Genomic DNA, 22,981 nt, shown 5'->3' on the forward strand with positions numbered 1-22,981 from the left:
GCTAGCTTGTTTGACAAATGCACTTTGTCAAATGATCAATTCAATATTATGAAATGCATTATATCCATTCCTTGCACAACTTTGTAGAATATTAATAAATCACAAAAACAACATTTTCATAGAAGGGGCATTTTAATATGAATTTGCTACATTTGTGTGACGACATTATAGCTACCAGTGGCATTCACCTACTAAGACAGGGCACCCATGAGCCATAAAACATAGACAACTGTCATTGACTATAGTTTTAAGAAGTGGGATTGTGGCCAGAGGGTTGATGGTTTGATCCTCCGGATAAAGGATAAAAAGAGCAGCGTTTGCCCCTCCTAAATACATCCTGCCAAGGTGCCCTTGAGTAAATCACTGCGACATGAGACCTGTTGAGGGGCCGAGATATCAGACTGTAGTTGTACCGAGCTCAATATCACTATCTGCCAAATCAATGCAATATACTAGGGAAATGTCAGGTATAAATGAGTGTAGTCATGTTGGTGTGGAGGGACATAAAAAGAATGGTCAGAATTCAACCAGCAAAAGCCAAGGTCACCTGACTTTTAGAGACTAGTATGGCTGATGCTCCAAACCACTGACTGTATATAAATATGGACGTCATGACAGCTCCTCAAAAGTGAAGCTGAAAAATCTTGATCGCTCCCCGGTGGCTGGCTGCAGTATAGGTCATAAATCTCACCCCCTCCATGTTAGCAGATGGGACATCCTGCCACCCAACTCTACTGCGCAGACTCTGGCTCCAAATGATGTCACACAAGCAAGATGGCAGCTCCCAGACATGCATAGCTGTAGGAAGTGTTGATGCATTGTCCATCTTTATATGCAGTTAGTGCTCCAAACACACTGAATCCTATATTTCCTATAATGGATCTCACTTCTTTTTGTTAGATCCTCCATGTTCAAACTAAATACCACCTGTTTGAAACGCAAGATGTTCATTACAAATTTACAGACTTTAAGACCAAACCCAGATAATGTCAGCAGGATTATTTTTTACAACTTTATAAAGCTCCATCTAGAGCCACATAAGACATCATACAACTGTTTTCACAGGCTGTGAAGTACTCCTCATGATATGGTAACTCAAACTCATGCATAAAATCAGTGGAGTGCTCCTTTCCAAAAAAAAAAGAGTTATGATACAGAAAGCATCTGTCTACTCCAATCCTCCTTCTTGTTCTTCTAGCTATGATAATAAAGTGCCATGTTGTAGACTTGCAGAAGACATTTGGCTATTTGGCTAAGAACCAAAATATGTAGTGTAGAAGTCAGTCTTATTAACCATCATTGAAATAGTACACAAATGTTTGACACTGTGTGTGTATGTTATGTGTGCGTCTGTAGGTGTGCACGTACGTCATCCATCAGAGGAGTTGCACACGTGTGATTGGGGAGTTCCCCTACGCTCACTGCAGGACGATCATCACATGAAGGTCAAACCAAAACTCCACCAGCTGCTCTTCATTAACACTGAACCTTTCAATGCAGCCATCTGCCAGCCAGAGAAGTGACTGTTTCAAAGCATTTCCAGAGGGAGCGTGAAGATAATCAGAAGACACTGGTTTGAATCTCTTCACTTACGATGACCTTCCACTGACAACATTTAAAAAACTAAGCTTAACAACTGCCATTACATGTTTAACCTCTATCTTTACACCGTGTTCTGTCATTTCAGATTTACTCTAAAACAGGCTGAAGACCGGGGAAAAGTTCATTCATTAATTAGCCCCCTGGTGGTAAATACAAGAAGGGCTTGGGGAATTTTTTTAATGCTTTGATATCTCTCATTAGCAAAACAGAAATTGTGAAAACATATTAACACAGGTTGAAAACATAAATTAATTTTAATTTAGCAGACCGAGACTTATTAGCTCACAATCAGCTTTGCCAGCAAAATATTAAATGTTCAACCCATTCCTCTGCTTCATCTGAAAGGATGTGAAAGCAGCATGACACTAATGTAAGCAATAGCAGTAATAGCAATAATTCTAAACTAAACTCTGAACCCTAAAATTATAACCTAAAACCAAACTCACTAAACATCAATGAAAACACAAAGTGTCACACAAAGCCTTTAAAGCAAAGGGATGCTGCCCACTAATAAGACAAACTCAGCAAAGGGTATATTTGTTGTAAGCCATGCAAACAAACAAAAGAAAAACAGTAAGGCCATTCAGAGCCCTAATAATTTCAATTCAATTTAAATTTAACTTTATTTCAGACACATAGGTCCATATAAGTATAAAAATAATAAAATACAATACGAGGACAACAACACAGAGATATAATCATTGCAGTTCACGAGTCCACAGTGATTAAAACACATGCAGACATTTGTTCCAATATTTCCAAAAACAAGAGGAGTACCTTGTGTCACTTCATGTAGACTCAGGTGAGGCCATTATGATTGACATGTTTTGAATCAATTAATCGTCATATGAATTTGTACGTAAAATTCCTCAACACAGCATGAAAGGTGGGGACGTTACTACTTACAAACATATGACTTGCACTTGTCCATTTTGGTAAAATTCATAGTAGTGGTTAATAAACCATTACAATGACTTTTTTTTGATGACCCTTTATTAATGCCTTTATAACTGCAGACGTTATAGTCAGTAATTAATTAATAATGGGTCATGAGTTTGAGTTTATCACTTTTTAATGAGCCATAAAGTCTATAGTCATACACATTTTTAAGCCTTTAGAAAAGGGCCATGTATTTCTAACTTTAAAATAAGCCTGCAGCTATAAATGCTATGACATCAGTCACACCCAATAAAGGCCTCTTCTACTTCGATAAGTCATCAAGTTGTGACCAAACTCAAAAGTTGAACTTATTAATCATGTATTACTGTAAAGCATTAGAAATTATTTTTACCCACTAATAAAGCTATTAGTTACAAGTCATAAACCCTTTTAAGTTCTGCTTCCTCTCAGAAAAGTTGTAACCACATATACACACACATAGACACAACTCTGCCTTTGTCCAACAGAAATCTCAGTTTTAAAGCTATAATGTAACAGGTGATTCCCTGGACAAACAGCTGAAATTGTGAGCCAACTGAGACTGTCAACTTTCTTTTGAACTGGCAAATAGCAGAAGATTATCTCCTCTCCCACACCTGCCTCTTCTGGACTCAGACATCAGAAAAAATCAGAAAATCAGGATATTAGAAGGCGAGACTTGTGCTACACAGTGTAGGATATCGAGATTTCCCCGAATTCTAAATGATAACAGTGCTTCGTGTGCAGCTTTGATCGTGTAAACCTCTAATAAATCGATGTGCTCTTCCCTCACTGTGCCGGCAGCCTGAACCGCTGCAGCAGGTCTAAACTACACCCCTCAAAGACAGCCACAGTTGATATGCTTTGGGCAACAGGTGCAGAGAGCTGAGGCCCTTTGTACTCTGAGCATCTATATTATAGCTGGGAGCACTTGGCAGATATTTTTTGGGAAGCACTAGATGAGACTCCTGCTGATGCTATGAGACTATTGAAAACCCCTTTGAAGCATGGCACAGTGCAGTTCGAATTTAAAATATTTTTAACTTCTTGCTCTGTTGACACCATAAACACGCCAGGCTCTTACAGTCGGAGACATACAGCGGAGTACCTATATACTGTCAACAATGAAAATAGTGCTGCAAAAGGAATGAGAATTAAGATCTAAACCACCTGCATTAGGTAGGCAAAAGCCCACAAACACACTCCTCCAGATTCACTTTGTCTGCAAATATGGAAAAGATCACAACACCAAAATGATCAAGAGAGTCAGGGACAGAGAGACTAAAGGATATCATCATTGGAAGATTCATTTGTGCAAAAATAGTGTTTGGTGTTGGCGAAGAAGGACCTTTCTGCCTGGGTTAACCTACTAAAAGCAAGTGTTTCTGCTTGTAGAAAGAAATGTACAACATTTGGCTTCATGTTCTACAGTTGGGGAGGATCAAAACAATATACACACAAAAAGATGAAGAAGAAAAAAGCAATTTACAAAAAACATTATCTTCAGCATTTGGTCATTTATACAGTGGGACAAAAGACATCTAGAAATCAAAATAAATTCATGGCTAAATTTGGTAGGGAAGGTTTTGTATCTAGCTGACAGCATTTCTGTGACTCCATGAATTTATCGTTATAACCAGCCTCACACTGAACTCACTGAAATGCTTGGAAGGCAATCCAGAAGTGTCTTAAACTGCACTTTCTTTAATGCCTGTCTGATGCTAGCTTCATAAAAATCTCTGTCTGCACCGGATCCATTTAAAAAACTCTTTCTCAGAAAACTTTAAAAAGGCCCCTTCAAAAATCTATGCTTGACATCAGCCACAGTCTATGCTGTGAATACAAGGAAACAAAGTTGAAAATCCGCAGTTTGCTCCTCTAAAACATTTCAAAGGACAACACTCAATACTCACTGCAATAACATTCAGTTAGATTAACTGACCTTCACTCTGTACACATTTTTTTTATAGACATGATGTGTGCGTGGCATCATCCCTGCTTCCTTATAAAGTCACAGCTCATCTCGGTTGCACTGGAGCATTAAATTAGTGCTGTGACAGTTACAATGAAATGTTGTTGGCGGGTTTAATTGTAAGCGGTTAAATATGGTGTGAATATAAGGCAGCCTGGCCTTAGTTTGAGGTCATAAACCACTCTGTGCTGTCGTGCTTTGTGGAGCCAAGCAGAAAATCACCACTTCAAGGGAAAATCCTTGACATGTACTCTGAGGGCTAAAATCAATCCCAGAACAAAGCTGAACTTCCTGATAAATTTAGAGTCTTGGCATACAAACTATCTCATCATTCCCTCAACAAAGGGACAACTGAGCCATAATATTCATTCAGTCATTCGTCACTTGACATACTGTATATTTAGGCAGAACAGAATGATTTGTGTGCTGCTGATACATAGTTTTTATTACAACCTGTGCATTTACTTGGTGCAGCCCCTGGATACTAATCTTGTCTTTCAAAAAGGCCTGTCAGTTCAGTAACTTTGTTTAAGAGAGTAATTTAGTTCTTGTCTTATTCACTAGTCTGAATGGTGTGTGTGTGTGTGTGTCTAAAAGGCCAAGGACACTGCCTGAGCTAAGTGGAGATGACTGATGTTCTCGTAGTTATAATTGTGTCATTACCACCCTGTGGAACATGATCATTAGTCCCTGCGGCTTCTACTGTAATTAACAGATTGGGGATGACTGAAGGGAAGACTGAGGAGGAGCGTCTGTCCGTGTCCAGACCCGACTGCAGCCATATCTTCACCTTCCAGCCAGAACACAGGCAATGACCTAAAGTGATTTTTTTTTGATTGTCTGTGTTCACATTGTAGCTGTGTCCCAATTCATGGCCTGCCAAAACTGAATATGTTGTAACGGGTCAACAAGGCCTGCCCCGCCGCAAAAGATCCTCCAAGTCCAAGTTGTCTTTTCCTGAATTTAGAGGACACAATCAAAGTCTCCTTTGCAGCTGTCTCCCAAAATCAACCGTACACCAGTCATATGTTATATGATACTTTCAAGGACTTTTTCAACTCAAAATGTCAGGAAATATGTAAAACAACCAAGTAGTTTGGTCTACTCATCTGTCACTGGTGAATATATCACATGGACTGGACCAATGAAAAAGCAACTTTAGAAAAATGGAAATCAGGTCAATTTTGTCCTTGTTAGCAGCTTGGATATGTTGTTGATCACTATGGGGCTTCAAAGTTTATTGGAACTTGTACATATTCATGATTAAACCATACTTTAAACAAAGGAATCAATTGTCAAACTTGCCCAACTGTATCACTGGTATTTACTCTATTGTTGGTCATTCCAGTGCAATTCCCTGGTGCTAAACTGAAATTCTCAACTGTATGAGTTGATGAAGATCACAAAAATGCACCATTAATTTGGGTCATGTTGAGGCTGGACTGTCTCTTTTGGAAAGGGAGTGCAAGAGTCCACTTTCCTTCAGTCCTTCACACCTCCATAAGCCATGTCCTTAGAAGGAGGTGGCCACTGAATTGGGACAAAGACAGTATTTGATTGATGGAGTATCTCACAGTACTGAAAACCAGTGATGTAATCTCTGCATGCATGTCTGCAACAACACTGTAGTGGAGTGCTACACGGCCAGTGAATGGCAATGTCTGCCTGCTTCAGCCCAGCAGTTTCCTTCATCAAACTGCAACAGCAGCTGGAGTTCACCACTGATGAATGCTATGTTTTCTATGAGTGGGTCCCTGTATTAGAATGCACTGCCATACTGCGCTATATTATTGAGGTGCAAACCCTACATCATTTTTAAAATGAGAGGGCCAGCTAGTATGCAACTGTGAGACACCTTATATACCTTATATATCTGACCCCTTGGCTTTACAAAAAACAACTTACTGGTTACATTTAGACAAAGTTTTATTAAAATCTGGCTTCTCTGAAAAGATTACAGTGGCGATATATGTAATCTAATTCCTAAATTGTCCTAGCGTTTGGGGCAAAACACTGATCCATGGTAATGAAATAAAACAGGCCTTTAGGTGATCTGCATTCAGTCCCATTACGCTACTTAGAGCAAATAAGTTTTTCAGGCTTGCACGGGAGCTTTCAGGCTCAATTCCAATGGAAATTTGAACACTTTAGCCCATAGACCATGCAGAGCAGCAAGCCAGCAAGCCCTCTGGCTCGAGGATTACCACTCCAATCCCCTACAGCTCGGAAATGTTCAGGAAATTGAATGGGAATAAGCAGGGATAAATATCCGTATGAGGAATGAGGCGAGGGAATGGAGTGATGCCAAGGACAGCATGGGCTGTGTTGGATCACATGCAGTCACAGTGTAGTGCAGATGGCAGAGATGGATGCCACCCAGAAGAGAGTTTGAGAAGTAAGACAGGGAGGGAGAGGTGGGACTCAGAGGAGCAACAATACACACACACACACACACACAGTACACTTTCGTTCAGTGAAATGACTGTAATTCATTACAAGTCTTTCATTGACCTTTTACGAGAGTGCTCACCCACTGTGGCTCTAGCTGACCTCTGCCAGTGTTTCACTGTAGGCCGAGGCATTCCACCTACTGCACATGGAGAAGCCCTGCTCACACTCTCAGACTTTCAGCACCATGGACAGAGCTCGGCTAGCAGCACTGCTTGCATTTCATTGTGCATTGTGTCCTCTCTTTCATGATCTCTTTCTGAGCGGAAACAGTTTTATTGTTTTTTTGTTTTTTTTACCCCTGCCTGTTTGTCTGCTTTTTTGTTAGCGGAGAGGCTTTCATAACCTTTTATTAAAGAATAATTCAGGTTTATTTCTTATTGTATTTTCATAGCTTTGGCCTTTGTTTCTATCTGTTATTGTACTCACCAGAGTAACTGCTGAGATCTGGGCACATGTCAACATCAATACAACAAAGTCTGGCACAGCAAGAAACCCAAGCAGTTAGGTAATAAGGCAGGTTGTAAACAAGCCAGCAGTTTAGCCAGATTATCTAAACCACAAGTGAGCGCACCAGAAATTTCTGCAATAGTTCCACATTGTGCAGGAAAACTGTGCACACAGCTACGAACAGTAGGTCAAAGTTAAACCAGGATGTCGATCTGTAAACTGAGATGGATGTTTACAGTGGACAGTTTGGGAAATAGTTTTACTGTCCATTTCCTCTTCCAGACTTCTTTTTTGCAATGTTGCCACATTCCAAGATCTCTGCAATTAACTTTGTGAGTACAATGTTCTCATAATCACTAGAACTGAGGACCCATGAAAATAGGATAAACCAGGATAAACCAGAATTATCCTTTAACTGGGGTAGTTTCACTGAAAACAACACCCTTTTTTTCAAGAAGACTGCTCCACACTCACACAGTTTAACACTTTCACACCTGGAAGCTGCCCAGTGTTACCACAGTCTGGCCACTGAGCACTCATTGAAGCAATTGGGGCAGCGGAAAGCGCTGCTCTTACAGTCAGATTTTATCCTGCTGGTTGGGGGATTGAACCACTGACCTTCTTACTCGATTTGGTTCAGATATGGCTGACACATATCTTTTGACCTGCATTGAAATGTCTGTAATGTTCAGTTCATCCTGGGTTGGAAACTTATGCCATTAGTTCTCACAAAGTATCATATCAATTAATGTTGAAAATACAAACTTACTCTAGGATAGCAAAACTTCTATGTGACATTTTAAGCATAGTTAAAAAAAACAGCTTAACAAGATGACATATTTGTGAAATCAATTTGACTTGTGCTGCATGGAACCTGAATGAAAGTCTTGATAATACTGAATGGATGACAATTCATGTTATGGCCATATCGTGCTGGTTTTGGGTCTTTTTACACACATGTAATACATGTGGCTTTAACTTGACTTAAATTGTCAAAGAACATTTGTGAATTTGACACAGTGGGTTCAACATTTGTCAACAGAGAACCTTCTGTAATGGACCACAATTACTTTTCTTTACACAGACTCTCTTGAGTCTGTACCAGAACCCCTATACCCACTATAACTAGTGTTTAACCAGATTTATATTTTTCACCTTTTACTAGCATTTTGAACTGCTGTATCATCCTGTCTGTTGGTGCATGTGGGTGCTGGTGTGAATATTGTGGGCTTTCAAGTTGATTACTAAACAGGCATCATGTGCTGTTTGTCCGGGAGGTCAAGCAACAAACACGCATTTTTACAAAAGTCACAGTTTATAGCAGTTTGTTGGCAGATGCTTGTGCCACGGCCTTTTAGCTTGTCCTTGTCTTTATCTAACTTACTTACTGCCTGTCCGTCTACCCCTTTGTGTCTCCCCCCACCTCTAACCCTACCTCAACACCCTCTCTCTTCAATGTACAGAACTGAGGAAGAACAGACGCTGTTGCTCATCCGTTCCCTGTCATTACATCCTTGTTTTAACACAGCAGAGACAGAGTTCCCACAGAGAACCTGATTGATTCACAAGTACAAACATGGCCAATTACTCTTTAATGCCACTGAGTGAGAGCCAATTCAACCAGCAGTCCTGGCTGATGCCACAGGAGACAGACACAAACTGCTGCTCCCATCATCGCAGGCTGAATAAGGACAAATGAGGATTATCTAAACTGCTCCCAATCAATAAGTCACTTTCTACTGCATTACGCCTCTCAGCGTACATCTCATTTGCTCCCATCAGCACTGCATTCAGAACATTAATAGTAATGACTTGACTCTAAAGTGGTCTGTGATATAAGATGAATAAATCCTTCTTGACACAGTACAGGTGTGTATTTCCATGTTTCTCTGGCTCCTGGTGTTGTTATGTGTGACCAAAGTCGGTGGGAGAGAGTAAGCAGAAGCTGTCAGTTTAAGCGGATTACCTGTAGCATAAGGGCAGGTGCTGCACTACGGGTGGAGACACATCGTGTTTTCCTGAGCTTATCTGAAAACCCAGGACAGCTACACACACCACACACACACAGACACACACACGCACGCACACGTTCATCCTGACTGTGGATGCTCTACAGGCAGGCGGTGCCCTTGATTAGCTCATTTCCAACCTCTGTGGATATGATTCCTACAGGTTTGCACTCCCAGTGATCTGTCTGTATTTCTGTAGCTGAGCCCCCCCATCACCATAAATCTCTCTTGTCTGTCTGTGACTGTCTGTCTCTCTGTCAGTCAGTGTACCGTCTCGTCCCACCCGGATGCCAAATGCCCAGTTCATCTCGGCTCATCTGCAAACATATGATAACAGCACCTCTGTCGGCCACAGCAACATGGGGAGACAAGATGGGGAAAATCCCCAAATGACTTCCTAAATCCGAACTCATCTTTCCTGGGTGTGTATGGGATATGGATACTATGTGATCAGCAATGAACATCTCAGCAATCAGGACTCAGGACATGAGGACTCACTATATGGGATGCATTTACTGAACCAGCAACCAATGACAACCAACTAATGACATTTAAAGGGTTAGTTCAACCAAATATGTGTGAAAAAAATTACATGGTACCTAGCCATGCAGGTAGTTTTGGTTTTGTCTGAGATGTCTGCCACTGCCCATGTACAATAGATGCTGATGATGATCCCAGTGCTGAAAAATGAATGAAAGATCCCATTATCAATTATTTTCACTTAAACTACTTTCTACTGAAGAAATAGGCTCTTGGAAATTGTTTACCAGAGTGACTGGGACACAGTTTCAGGAAAGACACATTGCAATTGATTTTTTTTTTCTATTCCAACTTTTGAATGCTTTGAGTAGCACATACAAAGTGTTTACAAATCCATTGTATTGGGCTGGAGAAAGAAATCTCAAACTTCAAAGAGTGAACAACAGATCTAAAAGTTACACCGCCAAAAGGGCTATTCAAGAAAGTCATACAATCTGATTTTCAGGGTGATAATAGACTCAGAGATTGTGCCAATATTCCTCAGAAGTTCATATTTATTTAATCACAAGAGCATAATATTTTTCACCTCAGGCTTGATCAGGTTTGCTTTGTGAACTAGATGCCTTATTATTATGCCTCACTTATTTTAAGAACCAGACCAATGTTAATATAATAAATCTAAAATGCATACTACTTTTTGTGTTATGTTTTGTTGAACTTAAAGACACAGTCAATACTGTAAAAACATAATATCTAAACAAGTTGAATAATCTTACATTTAGCTTTAAACCCTAGTTGAGCTTAAGAAGGGCTGCTACACTAGGAAATTAAATTGAGCTGAATTAAAATGATAAACCATTAATACCACCTTTCGGTTGTATGCCTCCGCCAACCAGTCAAGTTGCAGTTTATATTCTTGTCTGTCCAGACTCATATAATATTTGAAATGAATTTTGGAGGAATTTAATAAAAGGTATTAAGTGTATTTTTTGGTGAAATGGAAGTTATCACTCTATTGACATTTATGATTCCAGTGAATAATTTCCAGTGAGAAACATGCTGTCCTCACTTAGAGACTGTTTTTGCAGAGGAATACAGAGGACTGATAGAGAGCTTTGCCACATGGTGCAACAATAAAAACTGAAACTTAATATCAATAATCCCAATCATCAACCAGTGAGCTTGTGGTGGACTATCAGAGGAACAGGAGGCCCTTTGTCCTGGTTGTAATCCAGGGAGAAGAAGTGAAGAGGGTGGACTCATACAAGTACCTTGGGAAAACAAAATGCAAAGAAGCTACAAATTCTAAAACGCGGATGCTTCACACACATCTTCAACCTGGTAGCACAGAAGATCTATACAATCACCACAGTTTCAAGGTGGCAACCCAAGATTAGTGTCACCAATTCAGTATCAGACCAAATGTGAAATATGGTCACAATCTCCCCTTCTGTTCCTGAGTTATGACATTGAATAATGGCCAGGAAAGTGTTTTGCAGAACATGCTGATGTCACAGTGAAGATTATTTTTAACCTTTTGGATATAAAATGTCATCACTTCATCTTCTTATCCTATTAGACATTTGTGTGAAATTTTGTCATAATTAGAGTATGAATTCTAAGATTTTGGCCAAAAACATGTTTTGTGAGGTCACAGTGACCTTGACCTTAGACCACCAAATTCTAATCAGTTCATCCTTGAGTCCAAATGGACATTTGTGCCAGATGTAATGAAATTCTCCCAAGGCAATCCTGAAATATCACGTTCACGAGAATGGGATGGACATGAGGTCACAGTGACCTTGAGCTTTGAGCTTTGACCACCAAAATCTAATCAGTTCATCCTTGTATCCAAGTGAGAGTTTGTACCAAATTTGAAGAAATTCCCTCAAGGCGTTCCTGAGATACCACGTTCACAAGAGAATGGGATGGTCATCAGGTCACAGTGACCTTAACCTTTTACCGTTGACCACCAATATCTAATCAGTTCATCCTTGAGTCCAAATGAGAGTTTGTGCCAAATTTGAAGAAATTCCCTCAAGGCGTTCCTGAGATATCACGTTCACAAGAGAATAGGATGGTCATGAGGTCACAGTGACCTTGACCGTTGACCACCAATATCTAATAATTTAATCCTTGAGTGCAAGTGGACGTTTGTGGCAAATTTGAAGAAATTCCCTCAAGGCGTTCTGGAGATATTGTTTTCACGAGAATGGGATTTTCCCATATGTTGTCATGTATGAAAATACCCAAAATGAACACTGTAAGTGGACTACTTGATTACAATAATTTATAATAATTTATATTTTATGTTTATATTGTGCAACATATATCCATTCATTCAGTTTTGATAGAAATTGATCTGTGGATGAATGAGAAGATTGTTAGCCTATGGGGCAGTGATGTCACTTTTCCCATTTGCGTCTCATTAACAGCCAAGGTACTTTCTTGTTCGGGATTGTCCCATTTTCGAGCTGGGTGCCCAAAGTCCCAACAAAAATGCCCCGGTTTTCATAATTTACTACCAAATTGTCCTGGTTTTCACCACAATTAAAATAATAATTATAATATTATACTTGTTTTCAGCGCTTACATAGATGTTTATCATGTTCTGTCCCACTCATTATTACCTAACCCAATATAAAAACATAAACAATGCACCATGCTTCTGAATCCAACACTGATTTGTCTTTATGTGCGTCAATCAATTGCTATGATGCTTGCAGAGCTTGCGGAGCTGGCAAAGAATGTGTCACAGTCAGCCATTTAGCCAACAGCCTGTGCTTGTGCAGACTGACAAATAACTTTGTGGATTTTGGGAGACAAAAAATAATTTTTTGTCTCCTGAGGCGCTGTCCATGGTGTTGAAAGGTGCGCTCAGTAGATATGCTAAGTGCTGAGATAACTGTCCCCCATCCTGATGAAAAAGCCTATGGTGTGTGCATATATGTGCATGAACGTGCAATACATTTAAGGGTCCTGGTTTGGGGGTTTGAAAATAAGGTCACCCTACTCTCATGACCAGCAATTAAAAAATTGACAAGAAATTAATTGCAGCCACTCAAAACCCACACTCACTTTATAGATTTTTTGTAAAACACTGGATGGATACATCTCAGAGTAATGTAGCTGCATTCACTGGTGGCGCTCTTAAGTGATTTTATTGAGCTTATTTTCTATTAATGCTACTGGATGAAATTAGGGCACTACAGCTACAGTAATTAAGATGACTCATCCAGTGACATCCATACAGCATGATGATCAAAGCATTACCTCTACTATAAGACATAACCTTGCTTTTTTTAAATGCTGCAGTTTTGTAAGACTACTACACTGAACATTTTCATTGAATCCTTTCTTAAGCTTTGATTTTTGTCTGGTTTTATCAAAATATTAATGTTTTACTTCTTTTTAAAATTGTTATTATTTATTTCTCTATGAAGCACATCCTGATGTATTTCAATATATTAAACAGGCTATATGAACACATTCATTTCACAGTGATTGACTGATTGCCTCTTCAATCAATCAGTCAAAACGCAACACGTCAAGCAAGACAGACGCCTGAAGTGAGTTCAAGCAGCTTCAGTAGCAGTGACTCTGATGCCATTAGCACCAAAGTCACGGCATATTACCAGGAAGTGGTAAACGCTGGAGAGAGAGAGAGAGAGAGAGAGCAAAGAAGAGAGGAAGAGCTGAAATCTTCTGTGGTGTCAGCTGAGATTGACTGGAGATCAGGGACATCATAAAGTGCCTCCCTAGAGCCTGTTAGCCAAGGGGACACATCAGAGAGTCAGTCCCTGAACCCAGGGAGTTCGGCTGCTCCGGAGCTAAATGAAAGTGAGCTGAACAAACAGAAATAGCCCTGTTAGGTTTAATGTGTCAGTCTCACACTGGGCTCTAATCTTATTACCCATAGCAGAAAAAAATAACAGCAGGGCAGAGTCTGTTGGCCAAATAAAACTGCAGAAGAATGTTGCCCCAGCTGGTGATTGACAAGCGTGTGAAGTAGAGAGGGAGTCATAACCCATATTTGATCAAATGCATGTTAATTAGGCCCGATTAAACTTAGCAATTGTACTCCAAACAAAACACGGAGCTGGTGAAGCAATGAAACAAATCTACCTTCACACATGAGACAGGGATGAGTCAGTGGTTGAGTTGCACATAATGTAAGAGCTGACGAGGAGTTACAGGGCACAACAGGAGCTAATTTTGTCATTAATGTGGGTATCGTGACCCATGAGGATTCTTAACAGCAGGAGAATTATCCACAACAACCTCATGAGAGCATTTCTATGGAAATAAGCCTCAACTCTGCATATGTGAAAATACTTGACTCGACATGAGCGCCTTACTAACTGCTCTGACTTTTCCCTAATGTGTTCACACATAAACATTTCCAAGGACGCGCTGTGGTGATGGAGCCTCTCATTGGAAACTTGGAGGAGGGAGGAAGCGCACAGAAGACGCACTTGGGAGGCTGTAAAGTCATATAAGAAATAAAAAGTATCCTGCAGAGTGGGAGATCATTTGGGTGTATTGGGGGAAAGGGGTCATAACGCTGAGAACATATCTAAGAAAGATGTGCACTATCCAGGTGTGCTCTGGTTCAACATTAGACCCATGCTGGGATTTCACCCACCTCAGAGACAGATGTACAGAGAAGCCTCTGTAGTAACAACTGGCCATTTGGGAGGAGTGTCCCTGCTGCACTCAGCTAGGAAACGGGGAATTATGTTATTTGTCTTCAGCTGATGCAACTGTTCTGAACATCAGTAGGTCTGGCACTTTCATTATTTGGAGCCTTATTCTGAGTGGGTTCAGCACTTTGTGTTTCAACAATACAGGACATCTTTTAGGCTACAGTTAACAAGCTGTCAGCAAAACAGCACCAACAGCGTTAATGTGTCTGTGTCCTCTGGAGCTAAGAGAGGATACAGTAGATCTGCTGGGACTCTAAGAATATCACTGACAGCATAAACAAGAGCTGATGAGGATAATAAGCCTATGATAAACCCATTAGCACAAATGTGAAAAAAAATACAGTATGCTGAATGTAGCTGCATCAGGTAGTGTGACACACTGAGATGGGAAGAGAACAACCCACCAGATGAAGGCAGTGCTTTTCATCAAAGTTAATTATAACGTTCAGTCTTGCTTCATGGGATTTACTTTATCGTACAGATAACATCTCTCATCTCTCAAGTTACAAAACTGATAGTTCTGTTTCATTACATATTAATAGATAGGGCTTAGATGCTGTGTACAGTAAATGTTACAATAAGTGGGATGTATAAATGTTATCTTGCCCATTTTAAAATTAATTTATGTTGCCTACAGAGTAATGACAGTTATCGTGGGTACATGTGCCATATATATTTCTGACAAGTAAGTCATGACAAAATGGTGGAAATGTTCCAAAACTTGCTTATGACTCAATGGCCTGGATCAAAAAACCTCAATGAACTAACCAATAATTCCTTGGTGCATGGCATAACATTACACCACTTCACAACTAACAATGATAGATGATACATGTCAAATTTATGACTGTTGCAAGGTTTTCATTTTTGGTTGGAGAGAGAAAGGATGATTTTCTAGAAAGAAACAGAACATTTTAAGAACTTCATAACTTCACTTATAATGGCCATGAAAACTACTTGTTTCACTGTTCATAGCCTGCAGGTAACAACAACCCTGAAGTTTTATGCTGCATTAAGTGAATCTATCCACATAAATACTGTAATAGCTTATTTGAACATGCTGTACTGTATACAGAAGTTAATATCCATTGAAGTAAAGTAAATTAAGTAAAGACTTGACAAAAGGAGAAGGAAAATTGGTGACACTTTTTAGGTTTTCTTTTGTTTATCTTGGTAAATGATGTGACAATTACTTCTTTGGCTACTACTACTGCTTATTTTTAATTGGCTACAAGTGTTGTTGCTGATAGTGCTGATATAATCCTATATCAGAACACCTCAGACCTACTGGAGTTCCAGACCACACTGCAGAGTGCTGTGAACTTTATGAACCTGTGTGTCTGAGGCCCTTGGGCAGTTGCCCACTTTGCCCATTTGGTAATCTAACCTTGGCAAACACCAACAGTACAGTTACAAGATTTTTAAAAGATTTTATACTACACTGTGCAGTATATGTTAATGCTGCTCACATAGTTTGATGGATGTGAAAGAAGGTAATGGAGGAAAAACTAAAGGTACCTGTGGGGAGAACATGGAAGGGTTGATGACCTTCAGTGCAAACGGTCACTTCATGCAGAGTCCAACAGGACTGGATCTTTGCCTATTGTGCTTCCTTTGGCCAGTCTGTTGCTGAGGCAGAGCCAGCAGGCCAGCAGTGTTGACATGAGCAATCGATAGCAACCACTGCCTTCTCCCAGGCTTCTTCCAGGATTAGAAAGTATTTCCTAAGCTTGAGAGAGGAGGAGCAGCTGTCTTAACATCCAGTACGCAAAGCAGTACCTCCAACTGAACTTCTCTCTTAAATCTAGAAAGATGTCAGCCCATATGCAGTAATACATCTTTAATGGAGTAAATAAACACAAAGGCCTTGGTGGGCAGGCTAGCAAGGTACAAACCATCATTAGCATGTGCTCATGTTTGTTTTTATTCATGTGCATATTCTGCATATGTAGGCACATTTCTGCTTTCTCTGAAATTAGACAGATGGCTTTGAATATCAACTCGTTCACCACATTCTTTTGCTGGGTGTTGAAATCAGGCCTACGTCACACATGCCGCAGCAGACAGATACAATATGCTGCAGCATCATTAACCTCTAGCGCCCAAGCCATGCATTTTTTGTTAAAAATGACACCATATCTTCTCAGTGTCATAAATCAGTCAGATGGGAACACACAGCCACCACACATATACTGCTAGAATGAGCCCAACTTACTATTCCCAGTAATAACTGCCTCTTGTCAGCTGTGACAGGGAGCAAAGATCGAGCAAAATCAGCCCAGGATTCAAATTAAATCTTAACCTACAGCAAAACGTCAAGATAGCTATGATATTTTAAGAGAAAAAAAGATCCACTAATTTGATTGAGTAAAATCTTTTTTGTGTTGAAGGAAGAATAAAAAATAATTAGTCCAACCTCTCATAACACTGAGGCTCCACATTCTGTACTTTTACACTTGAGGCCAGTATCCCGGCCAAATATAACATTAAGAATAATAGTGTATTAAGCTTTAAGAGAGGGAGGGATTGGCTAAAAAATTTAAGGTACCACAAGCTGAGCTCTGTTTAAATCCTCTGGTCCCTACTCAAACAGTCCTGTGATTACAAGTAAATAACCTTATCTTCAATCATTCTGCAGCTCATTAAAACATTTATGAGGATGTGTTGGTCACATTTAATGACAGCTTAGAGCCACAGTCAGACACAATCTCCTGTTTACAAGAGGACAAGAGGAGAAATTCATTTGCTCTGTAAAACATCTATTACAATATCAGTGACACCCCGTCAGCCCGCTACTCTTTGTTTATAACTCAAATAAAAGAACAAAATAAGATGTGATTACCCCAGCCTGCTGTGAAAGACATGTTATCCTAAACCAATTTAAGTTGCATGTGACAGTGAAGCCATGTCAAATATCATCATACTTTACAGCAAGATTGAAGCTAATCCATTTACAATAGAAGTTTTAGCTGCCTTCGGGGAGCAACCCCTAAACATGGATAATACCGTGGCTCGATGATTTACATAGTTGATCTAACAATCAGCGTCTCCCAGCCTTCACTCATATGGTGTGGGACTGTTGTGGATTGGAGTGGAGCTCTGGGTAAACCTCTTTACCATGCAGATCAAACAGTGGCAGAGAGACTGGAGGGTTTGTGGCTACCCAGCTCTCAGCATGTTTAGTGGACTCAGTCTGCCGTGGCTCCGACCCAAAGACAACTGCACCGAGCATCGGGCAAATCCTTCAATCCGCCGACCGCCGCTCCCAAGCTTCTTAATCAAATAAGGCCATTAGCTTCATCACAAGTGCTCTGGGCCTCCAGTACTCACTGATTGGGGCTTTTACTCAGCCAAGTCCAACAATCAGCAAATTGGAAGCATACTGACGCTCACCGTTATGATGCTGGGATCTCTTGAAAATTTGTGAATTTGTGATTATGTGCCATCCTACATGGAAAAGATTATGTGAAGTACACACAACTAGAAGCAACGGGTATGTTATTTTAACCTCAGAGCACGGATGATCCATCATTGTGGATATCAAGCCTGTATTATTTCTTGTTATAGTTTCATGTACCGCAGGTGCAAGCATGGACTGCACAAGGGATGCCAGTCGACAGGTGACAGGAAATGAGGGAGAGAGAGCGAGAGAGAGAGAGAGACGCAATAAAGGTCCCCAGCCGGACTTGAACCAGGAATGTTGCAGCTCGTGGTTGTCATATTAAAGAGAAACTTCGGAACCTTTTTTCCCATCTTTTTGTGTCTAGGTGACTAATGGGGACAACATTTTTTTAAATTGGTCCAGTATTGAGTGCTGCAGCTTGCAGCCATGAAACGGGCTGCAATGTCATCCAACGGGGCAATAGTATTTTGGGGTTTTTTGCCACTGACAGGCTCATATTGTTATTATTATTATTAGTGTCTGACAACATTATGGAAAGGACCATACAGAAAAATAAAATGTTTTGTCTTTACCTTTCTCTTGATCCGATCTGTTTGTTATTGTGTCTAACCAAGTCTCACTCAAGGAGGAATCTCATTCTGAAATCTCGCGAGAGTTGAGGTGTTTACTAAATCAGCTAAATATTCAGCCATGACAGAGTTGGAGAGAGGAGTGCTGGGAGGAGTTTGTTGTGTTGGACTACAGAAAGTGTAGGTTAGTGTTATCTAAAAGATTTTCAAAGACATGGTTGAGATGGGAAAAGAGGATCCAGGTTGAAAAATACCGAAGTTTCCCTTTACGCCCCAGGAGCACACAGAGGGAAGCCCTGGTGGTGAATGTGATTCTTAAGCTGCGTCTTAAGTCTTGAATATAATAATACAATAATGCAGTACGTGCATTCAAACTCCATAGAAACAAGAGCTGTAGCTTCACCACAAATAAGAAGTTTTCAAAACAATCCATTCAAAAATTGTATTACCATTAGTTGATATCATAACTGTGTCAAGTTTCCCAATTATCATTTGCATAATAAATGGTTTTACTTGCCTAAACTGTACCGTAACCTTCAGTTCTACCCATCCAAAAAAACAGTAAGATATCACATAACAGTCAAATCAACATATAGTGTTTTACAGATCTTGCTCTTTTCTTAAAATTCACAAATCCCTGTGCTCTGTCAGACCACTGACTCCATAATAAAGGTGTAGGTTCCGGTGTAAAACTGACCACAGTGCTGTCTCATAACTCGTAACTCATAATCTCATAACTCTCATTACAAATCCCACAGCGTGCATAAACACCCTCCTAAAAGAGAACAGTGAATTAAACACTACCGCCCAGTCTGCTTTTCACATCTCTGAGCTAATAGATATTATGAGTCAGTCACAGGAGCCTCAGCACAGTGTGAGATGGGTAAAATGTAGTCCTACCTTCACAGTAAGTAGAATCCCCATGGATGGAGGCATAGCCGCTCTTGCATTCACACTCAGCTTTGGTATTCCGGTTTTTACACTCAGAGTTTTCTCCACAAATGAGCCCCTCTGCGCAGAAGTCATATCCTGAAAGAGAGGGACAATCGAAGACTTGATTTATTATGGTCTTAAAATTTGCTCACACTCAAGGCAGTGAAAAGTTGTGCACAGATACACACCCACAACAACTGTGCACAGAGATAAAAGCAGACAAATGCACAAGCAACCAACCTTGTTCCTTTTGCCCACACTACTGTGGCTGAGAAGAAGCCTGATGTATAAAGTTTATGGCTGCAGTAAATTTGGTGCAATAGTAAAAGCTGTGTCTTCCATGAAAGCATGCACAGTGTAACAATGCACAAAAGAATATAAAACATGTTGCTCATATGGGAAGATAGGACAGGAGAGTGAAAGAGTCACTAGTATGCTGCTCTGTAGCACAGGACAGTGTGTTCTTCTGCTTCCCTGTGTTCATATTTGAGTAAAGTGTGCTGACGTGCTGAATTTTAAAAGATGCTCCTTGAAAAAAATTCAACAGTAAACTAGGTGTTCAAGTAGCAAAAGAGCCAAATGTGAAAAAAAACCCAACTCTGCAGCACTAACTGACTTACTGGAAGAGCCTGTGCTTTATTCAGCCCACATGTTTCAACACAAGAACTTCATCATGGTGTTTTACAGAAAAGGCGAAAGGACAGCCTTTATATGCTCCACAAGATGGCTGACTCTTTATCAGTTATCCAATGAGGGCTTGACAAATAGGCCAGCCTCTAAAAGATGCTGCACCTCCAAACACAGAAGTTTCAAAATAAAAGTACACAACAAAATGTTACATAAAAATAGCCACTTACCAAATAAAATGCTAAATAAGCTTCTTTCAGCTACACTTTGGGCTATGAGGAGGTAATAGTACAACATGGAGGTAGTGTATTTAGCTCTGTTGTGGAGACACTACAGTATGTATGTAAACATATGAATAAGCCAACCCCTTTATAGACTATTAATTTGCAAAACACATATGTTTTAGAGGAAACATAATGCAGTCATTCTGTCAACTTAATGATGAAATGCTGTTAATCAACATATCTGGCAAGTTGCAAAATGTTGATATTGAATGTATCAGTAAAATGTTCACTGCTAACGTATTTCTTTTTTTTTTTGCCAACATAATCTTGCAATACAATATCCTCTTGCAGTAACTAAAGCATCATTAAATATTCTATGGTTATGTTTAAGCACGTGCAGGACTTGATTAAAGTCAGAGGAAAGATCATGGTCTTGGTTTAACACAGACAAACGTCTGCAGTGATTTGACACGTGAGGCGTGATGTGTTGATTAGTCGCTCCCCACTCAAAAATGTGTTTTGCTTATTTTTCTGTGGAAAAACCACACTAGACACAAATAATCATTCAAAGCAGAGTATTTTTTTTTTTTTTTTACATATCTAACATGTCTGGATGGAATTTTAACAGTAAACCCAAACCACAATCCTTCATTTCTTTCACTTACACCTGAAGCAAAGTGCTCTTGTTGTCTAAACCAAACTAAACAGAGGACTCAGGATGCGATCCCTGGACTCTGGTGTCAAAGTGCATGCTGTGCTTTGTGTGCCCACCATCCAACCCCAGCCACACATTTACACATTTTTTGCTGTGACTCTGGGTCTCAATTGAAATCTTGTAACTATAATACAGCTGCTATCCCACACAAAAAAATGGAGCAAGCTACAAACTTCTCACAGCCAACTTTCAAGGTCATAGGTGGTGGGTGTTTCCCTGCATGGAAATCAGCGGTGCAGGACAGGTCACGCTCCCCCACTGGTGAACATACTGAGTTGTGTTTGTTGGAACAACCAAGACTGAGGAACTGCTACTGAGATTTAAACCCAGATGGTCTCTATGATGGGAATTTTTACTCCAGCACTGCCCGCGAGCCACGGTACCAGACTGGGATCCTACACATGCACAGAAATGTGAAATGACTGTTGGACAGACGGACTGAGGATTGGTCAGACAGACAGATAAGGAGGCAGACAGAGTGATGATTGTCTCCTGCTCAGTAGGTATAGGCTGATGTAGCCCATCATGTCCTGTAATGAGTGACAGACTGGCTGCACATAAAAGCCCTGAGAGCCAGGGAGCCTAGGGAGTCATTACTGGGGAAAGAGCTTCTGCATTATTCTCCCTCTCACCCCCCCCCACCCCCCCACCCCCTCACCCACCCACCACCTACAGCAGCACCCCACAGAACAGTGTATATATGTTATAGGACTGATTACACTATAATCAATGCACATGTGAATTTGTGTAGTACAGATCAGTTGTGGCCACAAATATTACTTAAACCCAAAAAACACACCACAGCTGTGTCTATGATTTGTGACAGCTACATTTTTTTTTATTTCACATACACACAAATATGTCCCTCACTGTAAAATTGTCTTTTTTTCTCAGTAAAATAGAGGGGCATGAACGCGCATTTACAATTGTGTAATTACCAGTTTAACGGAGCCAGGATGACTCTGAGGACTCAACAGCGAGGCATGAGTAAATTTTAGAGTGGAGGCAAAGTACTGAGTCACACAGTGGAGAAGAGATGTGGAGATGATTTTGAAATAATGAGCTGATTTTTAACGACTGTGTGTGTGTGTGTGTGAGAGAGAGAGATAGAGAGAGAGAAAGAGAGAGAGAGAGAAGAAAGATATAGGGTTATATACGAAGACGTGCTGTGACTCTAATCTTTCGTTTTTACTGTATAAACTCTCCTCTTGCCTACACTTCTCTCCTCCCCCTGCTGTCCATTCCTTTATACTCTTTACCTTTCTTCTCCTCCCTCCATCTCTCCACCCTTTCTTCTCTTTTCAACAAGGTAAGTACTGGATGTCTTAATCTTCCTTTTCCTGTCTTTTTTTTAATCTCTCTCCTCTACTTTCATATACTCTCCTCTCACCATATCAAGTCTTTTCCTTTTACCTTTCTTTTCATCTTCCTCCCCTCCCACTTCTCGTCTTTACACTTTCCTCTCTCATCTCCCCTCTCTCTTTTTCCTTACCGTCCCTTTTGTTCCCTCCTTTTCATCTTCCTCTCCTCTGAGTATGGTGAGTATAATGCATGCAGCTTATCTTACCTAAATGAGAGTTCAATTTTCTTCGCTCAGAACCTACCCCAGGTTTCTTTCATTATGGCTCTATAGCTGACAGCCACCTACAGTTTGTTTATTCAATGTATTTACTGAATTACCGGTGGCTATTTACCCTGTAGTACCTCCCTGCCAAAGCAGCGGGGTTCAGGCAAATTGGCATAGCAGGTGCTCTATAGCAGACAGACCAATCTGCTCTGATAGGTATCTGAGCCAAGAAGCATTCATACTGGGTGGAAAGAGAGAGAAACAGAATTATTGCGGAGGCGCAGCCTAAATCAGCATCCGGCAGACTGGTTGTGTTTACTCTTCGCAGTGACAGGGGACCGCTGTGTGCACGTCTAAA

The 22,981-nt window shown here is 40.4% G+C and overlaps 1 protein-coding gene across 1 annotated transcript in view; it reads right to left on the minus strand.

Moving 5' to 3' along the window:
• LOC122985162 (protein kinase C-binding protein NELL1-like) overlaps nucleotides 1-22,981 on the minus strand; it is a 279,144-nt gene that overhangs the window by 144,276 nt on the left and 111,887 nt on the right. The window contains exon 12 of the mRNA XM_044355623.1: nucleotides 19,458-19,586. Coding sequence (XP_044211558.1) covers nucleotides 19,458-19,586 — 129 coding nt within the window. The remainder of the gene's footprint in view (nucleotides 1-19,457; nucleotides 19,587-22,981) is intronic.

This window comes from Thunnus albacares, chromosome 1 (genome assembly GCF_914725855.1).
Source record: "Thunnus albacares chromosome 1, fThuAlb1.1, whole genome shotgun sequence".
Lineage (NCBI taxonomy): Eukaryota > Metazoa > Chordata > Actinopteri > Scombriformes > Scombridae > Thunnus > Thunnus albacares.